General features: G+C 33.6%; 1 protein-coding gene across 4 annotated transcripts in view; it reads right to left on the bottom strand.

Moving 5' to 3' along the window:
• The window catches only part of LOC111939555 (methanethiol oxidase-like), a 29421-nt gene that overhangs the window by 1386 nt on the left and 10014 nt on the right, over nucleotides 1-18021 (bottom strand). For all 4 annotated transcript variants that reach the window (XM_086866428.1, XM_086866426.1, XM_086866427.1 and 1 more), the window contains 8 exons: nucleotides 17059-17244; nucleotides 13597-13717; nucleotides 10250-10432; nucleotides 9346-9524; nucleotides 6844-6922; nucleotides 3897-4018; nucleotides 2022-2114; nucleotides 523-641 (listed from right to left, as the gene is read on the bottom strand). In XM_086866428.1, the coding sequence (XP_086722554.1) occupies nucleotides 523-641; nucleotides 2022-2114; nucleotides 3897-4018; nucleotides 6844-6922; nucleotides 9346-9524; nucleotides 10250-10432; nucleotides 13597-13717; nucleotides 17059-17244 (1082 nt within the window). The remainder of the gene's footprint in view (nucleotides 1-522; nucleotides 642-2021; nucleotides 2115-3896; nucleotides 4019-6843; nucleotides 6923-9345; nucleotides 9525-10249; nucleotides 10433-13596; nucleotides 13718-17058; nucleotides 17245-18021) is intronic.

The raw sequence follows: 18021 nt of genomic DNA, 5'->3' as shown, positions 1-18021 counted from the left end.
TTGGGATTTGGGAAAAGGGTTTGGGATTTGGGAAAGGAACTGGGAAGAGATTTGGGAAAAGGATTTGGGATTGGGAAAGGATTTGGGATTTGGGAAAAGGATTTGGGATTTGGGAGAAGGATTTGGGATTGGGAGGAGGGATTTGGGATTGGGGAATGGGATTTGGGATTGGGGAATGGGATTTGGGATTGGGAGAAGGGTTTGGGATTGGGAAATGGGATTTGGGATTGGGAAATGGGATTTGGGATTGGGAGAAGGGTTTGAAGGATTTGGGATTGGGATAAATGTTTGGGGCTGGGAAAGGGGATTTGGGAGAAGGGTTTGGGACTGGGAGAAGAGGTTGGGAAAATGGCTTGGGAGAAGGGTTTGGGATTGGGAGAAGGGATTTTGGAATGGGAAAGTTACTAGTACAGCAGTTATAAGATGTTATTAGTATATTAATCATTAATTATTAATTATTATTAATAATTATTAATAATGATTAATGATTAATGATGAATTCTTGCTGATGTGGGCCCTGACCTGAGCAGCTCGGGGTAGAAGAGCCGGTCCCAGGCGCTGTACAGGGAGGTGCTCACGTAGAGCCGCCGCCCGTCCAGGCTCAGCTGCAGCATCTGCGGCCCCCCCGGCACCTTCCTGCCCTGGGAACCCACAGGAAACCAATCAATCAATCAATCCATCAATCAATCAACCCACAGGAAATCAATCAATCAATCCATCAATCAATCAATCATCCCACAGGAAATCAATCAATCAATCCATCAATCAATCAACCCACAGGAAACCAATCCATCAATCAATCAATCAATCATCCCACAGGAAATCAATCAATCCATCAATCAATCAATCAATCATCCCACAGGAAATCAATCAATCAATCCATCAATCCATCAATCAATCATCCCACAGGAAACCAATCAATCAATCCATCAATCAATCAATCATCCCACAGGAAATCAATCAATCAATCAATCAATCATCCCACAGGAAATCAATCAATCAATCCATCAATCAATCAATCATCCCACAGGAAACCAATCAATCCATCAATCCATCAATCAATCAACCCACAGGAAATCAATCAATCAATCAATCAATCATCCCACAGGAAATCAATCAATCAATCCATCAATCAATCATCCCACAGGAAATCAATCAATCAATCATCCCACAGGAAATCAATCAATCAATCCATCAATCAATCATCCCACAGGAAATCAATCAATCAATCAATCAATCAACCCACAGGAAATCAATCAATCAATCATCCCACAGGAAATCAATCAATCAATCCATCAATCAATCATCCCACAGGAAATCAATCAATCAATCCATCAATCAATCATCCCACAGGAAATGAATCAATCAATCAATCAATCAATCATCCCACAGGAAACCAATCAATCCATCAATCCATCAATCAATCAACCCACAGGAAATCAATCAATCAATCCATCAATCAATCATCCCACAGGAAATCAATCAATCAATCAATCCATCAATCAATCAATCATCCCACAGGAAATCAATCAATCAATCAATCAATCATCCCACAGGAAATCAATCAATCAATCAATCAATCCATCAATCATCCCACAGGAAATCAATCAATCAATCAATCAATCATCCCACAGGAAATCAATCAATCATCCCACAGGAAATCAATCAATCAATCAATCAATCAATCATCCCACAGGAAATCAATCAATCAATCAATCAATCATCCCACAGGAAATCAATCAATCATCCCACAGGAAATCAATCAATCAATCCATCAATCAATCAATCATCCCACAGGAAATCAATCAATCAATCAATCAATCATCCCAGATGGAAAATCCCACCTGGAAAATGATTTTGTTTTCCCCTCCCCGAGGGAAAATTCCCATTTTTTTGGGGATGAAACTCATCCCTAAATGAGGAAAACCCAGGTGGATTTCCCTTTGGATGTGGGGGAGGGAAAAATTCCCAAAAATCTGGGAAAAATAATGGGAAAAAAAATAAAAATATTTGGGAATCACCTGGATGACGAAGGGCTCCGGCTGTTCCCGCAATTCCCGATCTTCCAGCACCGTCACTGCTCCCCCTTTGCAGAGGCTGCCTCCCAGAAAAACCTGGGAAAAATCAAATTAATCCCAGGGAAAACACGGGAATGGGGCGGGAATTTTTGGGGATTTTTGGGAATTTTTTGGGAATTTTTTTGGGGATATTTGGGGAATTTTTGGGAATTTTTTGGGAATATTTGGGGATATTTGGGGAATTTTTAGGGGAATATTTGGGGAATTTTTGGGAATTTTTGGGAAATTTTTTGGGGATATTTGGGGAATTTTTGGGAATTTTTTGGGAATTTTTTGGGGAATATTTGGGGAATTTTTGGGGGGTTTTGGGGGATTTTTGCGAATTTTTGGGAAATTTTTTGGGGATATTTGGGGAATTTTTGGGAATTTTTTGGGAATTTTTTGGGGAATATTTGGGGAATTTTTGGGGGGTTTTGGGGGATTTTTGGGAATTTTTTTGGGGAATGTTGGGGGAATTTTTGGGGGGTTTTTGGGAATTTTTGGGAATTTTTTGGGGGGATATTTGGGGAATTTTTGGGGGGTTTTTGGGAATTTTTTTGGGATTTTTTTGGGAATTTTTTTGGGATTTTTTGGGGGATTTTTTGGGATTTTTTTTGGAATTTTTAGGAATTATTTTGGGGAATATTTGGGGAAATTTTGGGATTTTTTTTGGAATTTTTAGGGGAATATTTGGGGAATTTTTTGGGGGTTTTTGGGAATTTTTGGGGAATTTTTTTGGGGAATTTTTTTGAATTTTTTGGGAATCTTTTGGGTGTTTTTTTCCTGACCTGCCCCACCAGTCTGGGATGTTTGGGGTCGGAGATGTCGTACTGAATTTTTGGGGATTTTTTTGGGAATTTTTTTTTAATTTTGGGGGAATTTTTTTGATTTTTTGGGGGAATTTTTTGGGGGAATTTTTGGGGAATTTTTTGGGGAATTTTTGGGATTTTTTGGGAATCTTTTGGGTGTTTTTTTGGGAATCTTTTGGGTGTTTTTTTCCTGACCTGCCCCACCAGTCTGGGATTTTTGGGGTCAGAGATATCGTACTGAATTTTGGGGGGAATATTTGGGGGAATATTTTGTGATTTTTTTGGGGAATTTTTTTGGTTTTTTTGGGAATTTTTGGGGGATTTTTTTTTGATTTCTTTGGGATTTTTGGGGAATTTTTTGGGAATTTTTTTGGGAATCTTTTGGGTGTTTTTTTCCTGACCTGCCCCACCAGTCTGGGATGTTTGGGGTCGGAGATGTCGTACTGAATTTTTGGGGGAATATTTGGGGAATTTTTAGTGAATTTTTTAGGGATATTTTGGGAATTTTTGGGGAATTTTTTTGGGAATTTTTTTTTACTTTTTGGGAATTTTTTTGGGAATTTTTTTTTTATTTTTTGGGAATTTTTTGGGGAATTTTTGGGATTTTTTGGGAATCTTTTGGGTGTTTTTTTCCTGACCTGCCCCACCAGTCTGGGATTTTTGGGCTCGGAGATGTCGTACTGAATTTTTGGGGGGAATATTTGGGGAATTTTTTTTGAATTTTTTTTTTATTTTTTGGGGAATATTTGGGGGATTTTTGGGAATTTTTTTGGGGATTTTTTTGGGAATTTTTTGGGGAATTTTTGGGATTTTTTGGGAATCTTTTGGGTGTTTTTTTCCTGACCTGCCCCACCAGTCTGGGATTTTTGGGGTCAGAGATGTCGTACTGAATTTTGGTGGGAATATTTGGGGGAATATTTTGTGATTTTTTTGGGGAATTTTTTTGGGAATTTTTTTTTTATTTTTTTGGGATTTTTGGTGAATTTTCTGGGAATTTTTTTGGGAATCTTTTGGGTGTTTTTTTCCTGACCTGTCCCACCAGTCTGGGATTTTTGGGGTCAGAGATGTCGTACTGGCGCACGTCGCCGTGGATCCAGTTGCTGAAATACAGGAATCTGTCGTCCAGGGAAATCAGGATATCCGTGATCAGCCCTTCCAGAGGGAATTCCAGAGGAAAATCAGGGAATGGGAGGAGGGAGAATCCCAAAAAAACCCCGAATTCCCAGGAGGAAACATCAAAAAAGGGGGATTGGAAAGGAGGTGGGGGGAATAAAATCGACCTCGGGAATGATTCCAGGATTCCTGAGGGAATTCAGACCCAAAATTCCAAAGGTTTTTATGGAAAATAAAAGTTTGGAGCCAATTCAGACCCAAATTCCAAGGATTTTTATGGAAAATAAAGTTTGGAGCCAATTCAGACCCAAAATTCCATTTTTTTAAAGGATTGAGTCAATTCAGACCCAAAATTCCAAAGGTTTTTATGAAAAAATAAAAGTTTGGAGCCAATTCAGACCCAAATTCCAGGATTTTTTTATGGAGAAATCAAGGATTGAGTCAATTCAGACCCAAAATTCCAAAGATTTTTACGGAAAAAATAAAAGTTTAGAGCCAATTCAGACCCAAATTCCATTTTTTTAAAGGATTGAGTCAATTCAGACCCAAAATTCCAAAGGTTTTTATGGAGAAAAAAAGGGTGGAGTCAATTCAGACCCAAATTCCAAGGATTTTTATGGAAAAAATAAAAGTTTGGAGCCAATTCAGACCCAAAATTCCATTTTTTTAAAGGATTGAGTCAATTCAGACCCAAAATTCCAAGGATTTTTATGGAAAATAAAAGTTTGGAACCAATTCAGACCCAAAATTCCAGGATTTTTTTATGGAGAAATCAAGGATTGAGTCAATTCAGACCCAAATTCCAAAGGTTTTTATGGAAAATAAAAGTTTGGAACCAATTCAGACCCAAAATTCCATTTTTTTAAAGGATTGAGCCAATTCAGACCCAAATTCCAAAGGTTTTTATGGAAAATAAAAGTTTGGAGCCAATTCAGACCCAAATTCCAGGATTTTTATGGAAAAAATAAAAGTTTGGAGCCAATTCAGACCCAAAATTCCATTTTTTTAAAGTTTAGAGCCAATTCAGACCCAAATTCCAGGATTTTTTTTATGGAGAAATAAAGGATTGAGCCAATTCAGACCCAAATTCCAAGGATTTTTATGGAAAATAAAAGTTTGGAGCTAATTCAGACCCAAAATTCCATTTTTTTAAAGGATTGAGCCAATTCAGACCCAAAATTCCAAAGGTTTTTATGGAGAAAAAAAGGGTGGAGTCAATTCAGACCCAAATTCCAAGGATTTTTATGGAAAATAAAAGTTTGGAGCCAATTCAGACCCAAATTCCAGGATTTTTTTATGGAGAAATTAAGGATTGAGTCAATTCAGACCCAAAATTCCAAAGGTTTTTATGGAAAATAAAAGTTTGGAGTCAATTCAGACCCAAAATTCCAAAGGTTTTTATGGAAAATAAAAGTTTGGAGCCAATTCAGACCCAAAATTCCATTTTTTTAAAGGATTGAGTCAATTCAGACCCAAAATTCCAAGGATTTTTATGGAAAATAAAAGTTTGGAGCCAATTCAGACCCAAAATTCCAGGATTTTTTTATGGAGAAATAAAGGATTGAGTCAATTCAGACCCAAATTCCGAGGATTTTTATGGAAAATAAAAGTTTGGAGCCAATTCAGACCCAAATTCCAAGGGTTTTTATGGAAAATAAAAGTTTGGAGCCAATTCAGACCCAAATTCCATTTTTTTAAAGGATTGAGTCAATTCAGACCCAAATTCCAAAGATTTTTATGGAGAAAATAAAAGTTTGGAGCCAATTCAGACCCAAATTCCAAAGGTTTTTATGGAAAATAAAAGTTTGGAGCCAATTCAGACCCAAAATTCCATTTTTTTAAAGGATTGAGTCAATTCAGACCCAAAATTCCAAAGCTTTTTATGGAAAATAAAAGTTTAGAACCAATTCAGACCCAAATTCCAGGATTTTTTTATGGAGAAATAAAGGATTGAGTCAATTCAGAGCCAAAATTCCATTTTTTTAAAGGATTGAGTCAATTCAGACCCAAATTCCAAGGATTTTTATGGAAAATAAAAGTTTGGAGCCAATTCAGACCCAAATTCCAAGGATTTTTATGGAAAATATAAAAGTTTGGAGCCAATTCAGACCCAAAATTCCATTTTTTTAAAGGATTGAGCCAATTCAGACCCAAAATTCCATTTTTTTAAAGGATTGAGTCAATTCAGACCCAAATTCCAAAGGTTTTTATGGAAAATAAAAGTTTGGAGTCAATTCAGACCCAAAATTCCAAAGGTTTTTATGGAGAAAAAAAGGGTGGAGTCAATTCAGACCCAAATTCTAAGGATTTTTATGGAAAATAAAAGTTTGGAGCCAATTCAGACCCAAAATTCCATTTTTTTAAAGGATTGAGTCAATTCAGACCCAAAATTCCAAAGCTTTTTATGGAAAATAAAAGTTTGGAGCCAATTCAGACCCAAAATTCCATTTTTTTAAAGGATTGAGTCAATTCAGACCCAAAATTCCATTTTTTTAAAGGATTGAGTCAATTCAGACCCAAATTCCAAAGGTTTTTATGGAAAATAAAAGTTTGGAGCCCATCCAGACCCAAATTCCATTTTTTTAAAGGATTGAGTCAATTCAGACCCAAATTCCAGGATTTTTTTATGGAAAATAAAAGTTTGGAGCCAATTCAGACCCAAATTCCAAGGATTTTCCTGGAAAATCCCACCCCAAGCACGGAGCAAACCCCTCTTCCTTTCCTCATCCTAAAATTCTCCCTTAAAAAAACCCAAAAAAAAGGCAAAAATTTGGATTTTTTTTGCCATTTAAGGATGAAAATTCCACCAAAATCCCGGCTTTGGATCCATGAGAAAATTCCAAGATTTTCCTGGAATTCCTCACCTGGCATTTCTGGGAGGAGCCATCCTTGGACTTTCTTGGTGGGCACCTGGATCACCTTCTCTGCTTCCCATTTTCCTTCCTGGGGAGAGGGAAAAGATGGAATTTGCTCCAGGAATCATGGAAAATGTCAAAAATTCCAGAAAAAATCCCAATAATTCCAGAAAACAACAAAAATCCAATAAAAATCCCCAATAGTTCCACAAAAATCATCAATAATTCCAGAAAAAAACACCAAAAATTCCACAAAAAATCCCAATAATTCCAGAAGAAAACAAAAATCCAATTAAATCCCCAATAGTTCCACAAAAAATCCCCAAAAATTCCATAGAAAAATCCCCAATAATTCCACAAAAAATCCCCAATAATTCCACAAAAATCATCAATAATTCCAGAAAAAAACACCAAAAATTCCACAAAAATCCCCCAAAATTCCAATAAAAAACCCCAATAATTCCACAAAAAACCCACAAAAAACCCCAAAAATTCCAAAGAAAAATCCCCAATAATTCCACAAAAAATCCCAATAATTCCAGAAAAAAACAACAAAAATCCAAATAATTCCAATAAAAAACCCCAATAATTCCAGAAAAACCCCCAAAAATTCCAAAGAAAAATCCCCAATAATTCCAGAAAAAATCCCAATAATTCCAGAAGAAAACACCAAAAAATCAATAAAAATCCCCAATAGTTCCACAAAAATCCCACAAAAAACCCCCAAAAATTCCAATAAAAATCCCCAAAAATTCCAAAAAAACCCCAAAAATCCCCAAAAATTCCTCCAAAACCCCCCAAAATTCCCATTTCCCCCCCGAAAATTCCCCCAAAATAACACAAAAAAACCCCCAAAAATTCCCCAAAAATCCCCCAAAAATTCCCCAAAAACCCCCAAAAATCCCAAAAATCTCACAAAAACCCCCCAATAATTCCAGAAAAAAACCCCAAAAATTCCTGAAAAAAAACCCCAAAAAATTCCCCAAAATGCCCCAAAAATTCCCCCAAAATTCCCCCAAAATCCCCAAAAATTCCAAAAAAACCCCCAAAAATTCCAGAAAAAACCCCAAAAATTCCCCCAAAACCCCCCAAAATTCCCATTTCCCCCGGAAATCCCCCAAAAATTCCCCAAAAATCCCACAAAAAACCCCCAAAAATTCCCCAAAAATCCCCAAAAATTCCAAAAAAAACCCCAAAAACCCCCAAAATTCCCCCAAAATCCCACCAAAAAACCCCCAAAAATTCCCCAAAAACCCCCCAAAATTCCCCCCAAAATCCCCAAAAATCCCACAAAAAACCCCCAAAAATTCCCCAAAAATCCCCCAAAAACACCCCAAAATCCCCAAAAATTCCAAAAAAACCCCCAAAAATCCCCAAAACCCCCCAAAAATTCCCATTTCCCCCCCAAATAATTCCCCAAAATTCCCCAAAAATTCCAAAAAAAACCCCCAAAAATTCCCCAAAAATCCCCAAAAATTCCCGAAAATCACACAAAAAAACCCCCAAAAATCCCCAAAAATCCCACAAAAAACCCCAAAAATTCCAGAAAAAAACCCCCAAAAATTCCCCAAAACCCCCCAAAATTCCCATTTCCCCCGGAAATCCCCCCAAAACCCCCAAAAATTCCCCAAAAATCCCACAAAAAACCCCCAAAAATTCCCCAAAAATCCCCAAAAATTCCCCAAAAATCCCCAAAAATTCCCCAAAAATCCACAAAAAACCCCCCAAAATTCCCCAAAAATCCCCAAAAAATTCCCCAAAAATCCCAAAAAAAACCCCCAAAAATTCCCCAAAACCCCCCAAAAATTCCCATTTCCCCCCCAAATAATTCCCCAAAAATTCAAAAAAAAACCCCAAAAATTCCCCAAAAGCCCCCCAAAAATCCCCAAAAATTCCCCAAAAACCCCCCAAAATTCCCATTTCCCCCCTGAAAATTCCCCAAAAATTCCCCCAAAATCCCACAAAAAACCCCCAAAAATTCCCCAAAAATCCCCAAAAATCCCCCCAAACCCCCCAAAATTCCCCAAAAATCCCACAAAAACCCCCAAAATTCCCCAAAAACCCCCAAAAATTCCCCAAAAACCCCCCAAAATTCCCCAAAAACCCCCAAAAATTCCCCAAAAACCCCCCAAAATTCCCCAAAAACCCCCAAAAATTCCCCAAAAATCCCCCCAAAATTCCCCAAAAATCCCCAAAAACCCCCAAAATTCCCCCAAAAAATCCCACAAAAAACCCCCAAAAATTCCCCAAAAATCCCACAAAAAATCCCACAAAAATTCCCCAAAAATCCCCAAAAATCCCCAAAAATTCCCCAAAAACCCCCAAAAATCCCCAAAAATTCCAAAAAAACCCCCAAAAATTCCCCAAAAACCCCCAAAAATCCCACAAAAAATCCCACAAAAATTCCCCAAAAACCCCCCAAAAATCCCACAAAATTCCCCAAAAATTCCCCAAAAATCCCCCCAAACCCCCCAAAATTCCCATTCCCCCCCGAAATTCCCGGGAACTCACGGCATTCCGATAAATCCTGCGGATTTCCCCGCTCAGGGCGCATCCCACGAATCCCTGAGCGGCGTCGGGGTCGTGCAGGAAGCGAATTTCCAAGGGAATCGCTCCCGTTCCCAAATCCAATCCCTGCAGCAACCGCCGCTCGCTCCAATCCCAAACGTTGAGAAAACGCCCGTAACGCCCTGAAAAAAACCCCAAATATTCCCAAAAAAACCCAGAATATCCCAAGGTTTGGGCTGAAAATCAGGATCGATATAAAAAAATTAAAAAACGGGTTTTTAAAGGGGTTTAAAGAGGGAAAATGGGATTTTTATAATGGTTTTGAGGTTGAAATTTGGATTTTTTCCGGGTTTTTTGGCGGGGTTTTGATGGGGAGTTTGGGGGTTTTGGTTGGAAAATTGGGGTTGTAATAAAAATTGGAGTTTTTCAGTTGGAAATGGAAGTTTTTAGGAATTGATTTGGGGTTTTTAGACTATGAAGTGGAATTATTAAGGAATTTCCACTCTCAAAAATGGGATTTTTTTTTTGGAATTTCTTTACTTAAAAATTGATTTTTTTAGGAATTTTTACTCTCAAAAATCCAATTTTTTTTTGGAATTTCCTTTCTTAAAATCCAATTTTTTTTGGAATTTCCTTTCTTAAAAATTGCTTTTTTTAGGAATTTCTGCTCTTAAAAAATCCAATTTTTTTTGGAATTTCCACTCTCAAAAATCCAATTTTTTTGGAATTTCCACTCTCAAAAATCCAATTTTTTTCCGGAATTTCCTCTCTTAAAAAATCCATTTTTTTTTTTTAATTTCTACTGGAAAAACCCGATTTTTTCACTTATTTCTGCCTGAAAAAACCGGATTTTTCCAGGATTTTTTTCCCAAACCAAGGGAATTTGCAGGGAATTTTTTCTCCTGACCTTCCTGCACGTCCTTGGGGTCGAATCCTCGCTCCAGGATTTTGGGAATTCCCCACTCGGTGCTGATGAGGACGTTGTGCCGGGGTTGGTACCAGAAATCGTAACCAAAATTGGGATTTTTCCCTCCTTTTTCCCAATTTCCTTTCACTTCGAAGGTTTTTCCATCCAGGAGGATGAAAGTGCCTGGAAAAAAATTCCCACAAACAAAAAAAGAGTTTTGGAGAGGTTTCTAGAGGTTTAAATAAAAGAAATTGTTTATTTATTTTGATATATTTTAATTTATTTTTATCTAATTTAATTTATTTTTATCTATTTTATTTTTATTTATTTTTATTTATTTTTATCTATTTTATTTTTATTTATTTATTTTATTTTTATCTATTTTTTTTTATCTATTTTCTTTTTATTTATTTTAATTTATTTTTATCTATTTTAATTTATTTTTATAAATTTTCTTTTTATTTATTTTAATTTATTTTTATCTAATTTAATTTATTTTTATATATTTTATTTTTATTTATTTATATTTATTGTTATCTATTTTATTTTTATTTATTTATTTTATTTTTATCTATTTTCTTTTTATTTATTTATTTTATTTTTATCTATTTTCTTTTTATTTATTTTAATTTATTTTTATCTAATTTAATTTATTTTTATCTATTTTATTTTTATTTATTTTAATTTATTTTTATCTAATTTAATTTATTTTTATCTATTTTATTTTTATTTATTTATTTTTTTTTTATCTATTTTTTTTTATTTATTTGAATTTATCTATTTTAATTTATTTTTATCTATTTTATTTTTATTTATTTTTATTTATTTTTATCTATTTCAATTTATTTTTATCTATTTTAGTTTTGTCTATAGTATGTGCTGATGAGGACGTTGTGCCGGGGCTGGTACCAGAAATCGTAACCAAAATTGGGATTTTTCCCTCCTTTTTCCCAATTTCCTTTCACTTCGAAGGTTTTTCCATCCAGGAGGATGAAAGTGCCTGGAAAAAAATTCCCAAAAACAAAAAAAGAGTTTTGGAGAGGTTTCTAGAGGTTTAAATAAAAGAAATTGTTTATTTATTTTGATATATTTTAATTTATTTTTATCTAATTTAATTTATTTTTATCTATTTTATTTTTATTTATTTTTATTTATTTTTATCTATTTTATTTTTATTTATTTATTTTATTTTTATCTATTTTATTTTTATCTATTTTCTTTTTATTTATTTTAATTTATTTTTATCTATTTTAATTTATTTTTATAAATTTTCTTTTTATTTATTTATTTTATTTTTATCTATTTTATTTTTATCTATTTTCTTTTTATTTATTTTAATTTATTTTTATCTATTTTATTTTTATAAATTTTCTTTTTATTTATTTTAATTTATTTTTATCTAATTTAATTTATTTTTATCTATTTTATTTTTATTTATTTATTTATTTTTTATCTATTTTTTTTTATTTATTTGAATTTATCTATTTTAATTTATTTTTATCTATTTTCTTTTTATTTATTTTTATTTATTTTTATCTATTTCAATTTATTTTTATCTATTTTAGTTTTGTCTATAGTATGTGCTGATGAGGACGTTGTGCCGGGGCTGGTACCAGAAATCGTAACCAAAATTGGGATTTTTCCCTCCTTTTTCCCAATTTCCTTTCACTTCGAAGGTTTTTCCATCCAGGAGGATGAAAGTGCCTGGAAAAAAATTCCCACAAACAAAAAAAGAGTTTTGGAGAGGTTTCTAGAGGTTTAAATAAAAGAAATTGTTTATTTATTTTGATATATTTTAATTTATTTTTATCTAATTTAATTTATTTTTATCTATTTTATTTTTATTTATTTTTATTTATTTTTATCTATTTTATTTTTATTTATTTATTTTATTTTTATCTATTTTATTTTTATTTATTTATTTTATTTTTATCTATTTTCTTTTTATTTATTTTAATTTTTTTTTATCTATTTTATTTTTATTTATTTATTTTATTTTGATCTATTTTATTTTTATCTATTTTCTTTTTATTTATTTTAATTCATTTTTATCTAATTTAATTTATTTTTATCTATTTTCTTTTTATTTATTTATTTTATTTTTATCTATTTTCTTTTTATCAATTTTCTTTTTATTTATTTTAATTTATTTTTATCTATTTTAATTTATTTTTATCAATTTTCTTTTTATTTATTTTAATTTATTTTTATCTAATTTAATTTATTTTTATCAATTTTCTTTTTATTTATTTATTTTATTTTTATCTATTTTATTTTTATCTATTTTCTTTTTATTTATTTGAATTTATCTATTTTAATTTATTTTTATCTATTTTCTATTTATTTATTTTTATTTATTTTTATCTATTTCAATTTATTTTTATCTATTTTAGTTTTGTCTATAGTATAGTAAGAGTTTATATACAAATATATAAAAATATAGAATACATCTATAAATACATAATATATAAATATATAATAATGCTTTATTTTAATGTTATTAATTTTATTCTATTTTATATTAAATTCAATACAAAATTTATGTTATATACTATAATTATATTGTGTTATTTTATAATTTTAATGTTATATATTATATTATATTATATTATATTATATTAACTATAATATACATTAATTATATATGTAATATATATTATATATATATATAAATACTTATTATATTATATATATTATATATATTAATTATATATATTAATTATATAATTATATTACATTAATAATTATATTATATTATGTTACAGTATATTATATTATATTAATAATTATAGTATATTAATTATAATATATACTAATTATATATATAATATATATTATATCTATAAACATATAATATATCGATAAATATATATTATATTATATATACTAATGTTATATATTGATTATATAATTATATTCTATTAATAATTATATTATATTATATTATATTATATTATATTATATTATATTATATTATATTATATTATGACATAACATATTATAACATATTATATTGTATTACATTACATTACATTATATTATATTATATTATATTATATTATATTATATTATATTATATTATTTGCATATACTATAAATACATTATATTATTTTATAATTTAAATATTATTAATGTAATAACATTAATAATGTAATTATTACTAATAACAAATCCTGGAATTATTTCCCTTGAAAAACCAATTAAAAAAAAACCTCCTGGAACGTGCTAAAAAACCCAGGAAAATCCCAATTTTTTTTTGAAGGATTTCTCAGCCTGGGGATGGGAAAATAAAATCCCAGGGGGGATTTTTGGGGTGGAATTTTGGGAATTTTTGGGAATTCCGAACCTTTTCCGTTTCCCTGGGGATCCCCCAGGCAGCTGATGAGGATTTCTCCCGAGGGAAGGCAGTGGGAAGTGTGTGGGAAAGCAGCTCCACCTTTCCGGGATAATTCCTCACTTTCCACCACCTGGAATTGGCCAAAAAGCAGGAAAAATTCAGGGGGGAAAATCAAAATAATCAGGAAAAAAAATTGGGATAGAAGGATGGAAAAGGGGGGAAAAAAGGGAATAAAATCAGGGGGAAAAATAAAAATAATCAGGAAAAAAAATTGGGGTGAAAGGATGGAAAAAGGGGGGAAAAAAGGGAATTAAATCAGGGGGAAAAATCAAAATAATCGGGAAAAAAAATTGGGGTGAAAGGATGGAAAAAGGGGGGAAAAAAGGGAATTAAATCAGGGAAAAATTGGGATAAAAGGATGGAAAAGAGGGAAAAAAGGGAATAAAATCAGGGGGAAATTTCGGGATAATTCCTCACTTTCCACCACCTGGAATTGGCCAAAAAGCAGGAAAAATTCAGGGGAAAAAATCAAAATAAACAGGAAAAAAAATTGGGATAGAAGGATGGAAAAAGGGGGGAAAAAAGGGAATTAAATCAGGGGAAATAAGAAAAATAATCAGGGAAAAAATTGGGGTGAAAGGATGGAAAAAGGGGGGAAAAAAGGGAATTAAATCAGGGGAAATTGGGGATAAAAGGATGGAAAAAGGGGGGGAAAAAAGGGAATTAAATCAGGGGAAATAAGAAAAATAATCAGGAAAAAAAATTGGGGTGAAAGGATGGAAAAAGGGGGAAAAAAGGGAATAAATCGGGGGAAAAATAAAAATAATCAGGAAAAAATTGGGATAAAAGGATGGAAAAGGGGGGAAAAAAGGGAATAAAATCAGGGGGAAAAATCAAAATAATCAGGAAAAAAAATTGGGGTGAAAGGATGGAAAAAGGGGGGAAAAAAGGGAATAAATCAGGGAAAAATTGGGATAAAAGGATGGAAAAGGGGGGAAAAATCAGGGAGAAAGGGAAAAATAATCAGGAAAAAAATTGGGATAAAAGGATGGAAAAGGGGGGAAGAAAGGGAATAAAATCAAGGGGAAATAAGAAAAATAATCAGGAAAAAAATTGGGATAAAAGGATGGAAAAGGGGGGAAAAAAGGGAATAAATCAGGGAAAAATTGGGATAAAAGACTGGAAAAGGCAGGGAAAAATCAGGGAAAAATTGGGATAAAAGGATGGAAAAAGGGGGAAAAAAGGGAATTAAATCAGGGGGAAGTTTCGGGATAATTCCTCACTTTCCACCACCTGGAATTGGCCAAAAAGCAGGAAAAATTCAGGGGGGAAAATAAAAATAAACAGGAAAAAAAATTGGGATAGAAGGATGGAAAAGGGGGGAAAAAAGGGAATAAATCAGGGAAAAATTGGGATAAAAGGATGGAAAAGGGGGGAAAAAAGTGAATTAAATCAGGGGAAATTTGGGATAAAAGAGTGGAAAAGGCAGGGAAAAATCAGGGATAAAGGGAAAAATAATCAGGAAAAAAATTGGGATAAAAGGATGGAAAAAGGGGGAAAAAAGGGAATAAAATCAGGGGGAAATTTGGGATAAAAGGATGGAAAAAGGGGGGAAAAAGGGAATAAAATCAGGGGGAAAAATAAAAATAATCAGGAAAAAAATTGGGGTGAAAGGATGGAAAAAGGGGGGAAAAAAGGGAATAAATCAGGGGGAAAAATAAAAATAATCAGGAAAAAATTGGGATAAAAGGATGGAAAAAGGGGGAAAAAAGGGAATAAAATCAGGGGGAAAAATCAAAATAATCAGGAAAAAAATTGGGATAAAAGGATGGAAAAGGGGGGAAAAAAGGGAATTAAATCAGGGAAAAATTGGGATAAAAGGATGGAAAAGGGGGGAAGAAAGGGAATAAAATCAGGGGGAAATTTGGGATAAAAGAGTGGAAAAGGCAGGGAAAAATCAGGGAAAAATTGGGATAAAAGGATGGAAAAAGGGGGAAAAAAGGGAATTAAATCAGGGGGAAGTTTCGGGATAATTCCTCACTTTCCACCACCTGGAATTGGCCAAAAAGCAGGAAAAATTCAGGGGGAAAATCAAAATAAACAGGAAAAAAAATTGGGGTGAAAGGATGGAAAAAGGGGGAAAAATAAGCGGGAAAAAGGGAAAAATAAATGGGGAAAGGAAAAAATCAGGGAAAAATAAGTGGGAAAAAGGGAAAAAGTCAGGGAAAAATCAGGGAAAAATAAGTGGGAAAAAGGGAAAAAATCAGGGAAAAATAAGGGAAAAATAAGTGGGAAAAAGAAAAGAAATCAGGAAAAAATCAGGGAAAAAAAGGGAAAAATAAATGGGAAAAAGGGAAAAAATCAGGAAAAAATCAGGGAAAAATAAATGGGAAAATCAGGAAAAAATCAGGAAAAAATCAGGGAAAAAATGGGGGAGGGGGGGAATAAAATAATGAAAAGAAGGGAAAAATAAATGGGAAAAAGGGAAAAAAATAGGGAAAAAGGGAAAAAAATCAGGAAAAAGTCAGGGAAAAAACAGGGACGAGGGGGAATAAAATAATGAAAAAAAGGGAAAAATAAATGGGAAAAAGGGAAAAAATCAGGAAAAAATAAATGGGAAAAAAGGGAAAAAAACAGGGAAAAAATGGGGGGGGAATAAAATAATGAAAAGAAGGGAAAAATAAATGGGAAAAAGGGAAAAAGTCAGGGAAAAATCAGGGAAAAATAAGTGGGAAAAAGGCAAAAAAGTCAGGAAAAAATCAGGGAAAAAAAGGGAAAAATAAATGGGAAAAAGGGAAAAAATCAGGGAAAAATAAATGGGAAAAAAGGAAAAAAATCAGGAAAAAATCAGGGAAAAACCGGGGATAGAGGGAATAAAATAATGAAAAAAAGGGAAAAATAAATGGGAAAAAGGGGAAAAAATCAGGGGGAAAAAAGGGAAAAATAAGTGGGAAAAAGGCAAAAAAGTCAGGAAAAAATCAGGGAAAAAAAGGGAAAAATAAATGGGAAAAAGGGAAAAAGTCAGGGAAAAATCAGGGAAAAATAAGTGGGAAAAAAGGAAAAAATCAGGGAAAAAAAGGGAAAAATAAGTGGGAAAAAGGGAAAAAATCAGGGAAAAAAAGGGAAAAATAAGTGGGAAAAAGGGAAAAAATCAGGGAAAAATAAATGGGAAAAAGGAAAAAATCAGGGAAAAATCAGGGAACAACCGGGGAGGGGGGGGAATAAAATAATGAAAAGAAGGGAAAAATAAATGGGAAAAAGGGGAAAAAATCAGGAAAAAATCAGGGAAAAAAAGGGAAAAATAAGTGGGAAAAAGGCAAAAAAATCAGGAAAAAACGGGGAGAGGGGGAATAAAATAATGAAAAAAAGGGAAAATAAATGGGAAAAAAATCAGGATAAAAACCTGGAAAAATCAGGAAAAAAACCTGACAAAATCAGGAAAAACAAGAGGGAAATGCCGAGAGGGGGAACCTTGTGGATGCGGGGAGCTCGGGGCTGGCTGGCCACGTCCACGACGTAGATTCGGGATGAGACGAGGGCGGGCAGGATGAGGAAATCCCGGGATTTGCCGGGATCCCCGTGGCAGCTGCTGCAGGCGTTCCAGCCCGAGTGGTGCAGCTCGTCCCCCACGTTGGGCATGGGCAGCCTGTGGATAACCTGGGAAAAAAGGGAATTCCAATGGTTTTCCAAATCCTAAATTTTCTCCTGGGATTTTTTTTTTTTTTTTTTTTTTTTTTTCCTGGAGTTTTTTTTCTGGAATTTTCTGGGTTTTTACCGGGTTTTGGGAGCTGGCAGCACTGGAGCAGGATTTGAGATCCTGGGTTCTTCCAGGTTTGGGATTCTCCCAGATTCTCCAGGATTTGGGATCCCAGATTCTCCTGGATTCTCCCAGATTTGGGATCCCAGATTCTCCTGGATTCTCCCAGATTTGGGATCCCAGATTCTCCCAGATTCCCATGGATTTGGGATCCCAGATTCTCCCAGATTTGGGGATTTGGGATCCCAGATTCAGGATCCTGGATTCTCCCAGATTTGGGATCCCAGATTCTCCTGGATTCTCCCAGATTCGGGATCCCAGATTCTCCCAGATTCTCCCAGATTTGGGATCCCAGATTCTCCTGGATTCTCACAGATTTGGGATCCCAGATTCTCCAGGATTCTCCCAGATTTGGGATCCCAGATTCAGGATCCTGGATTCTCCCAGATTTGGGATCCCAGATTCTCCTGGATTCTCCCAGATTTGGGATCCCGGATTCTCCTGGATTCCCCCAGATTCAGGATCCCAGATTCCCATGGATTTGGGATCCCAGATTCTCCCGGATTCTCATGGATTTGGGATCCCAGATTCTCCCGGATTCTCCCGGATTTTCCCAGATTCTCCCAGATTCCCCCAGATTTCCTGGGATTCCCCAGGGTTATCCTGGATTCTCCCGG

Source organism: Cyanistes caeruleus, chromosome 30 (genome assembly GCF_971803275.1).
Source record: "Cyanistes caeruleus chromosome 30, bCyaCae1.hap1.1, whole genome shotgun sequence".
In the NCBI taxonomy this organism is placed as follows: Eukaryota; Metazoa; Chordata; class Aves; order Passeriformes; family Paridae; genus Cyanistes; species Cyanistes caeruleus.
Note: the sequence above shows the minus strand (reverse complement) of the source record. Positions and strands in the feature narration are given on the sequence as shown.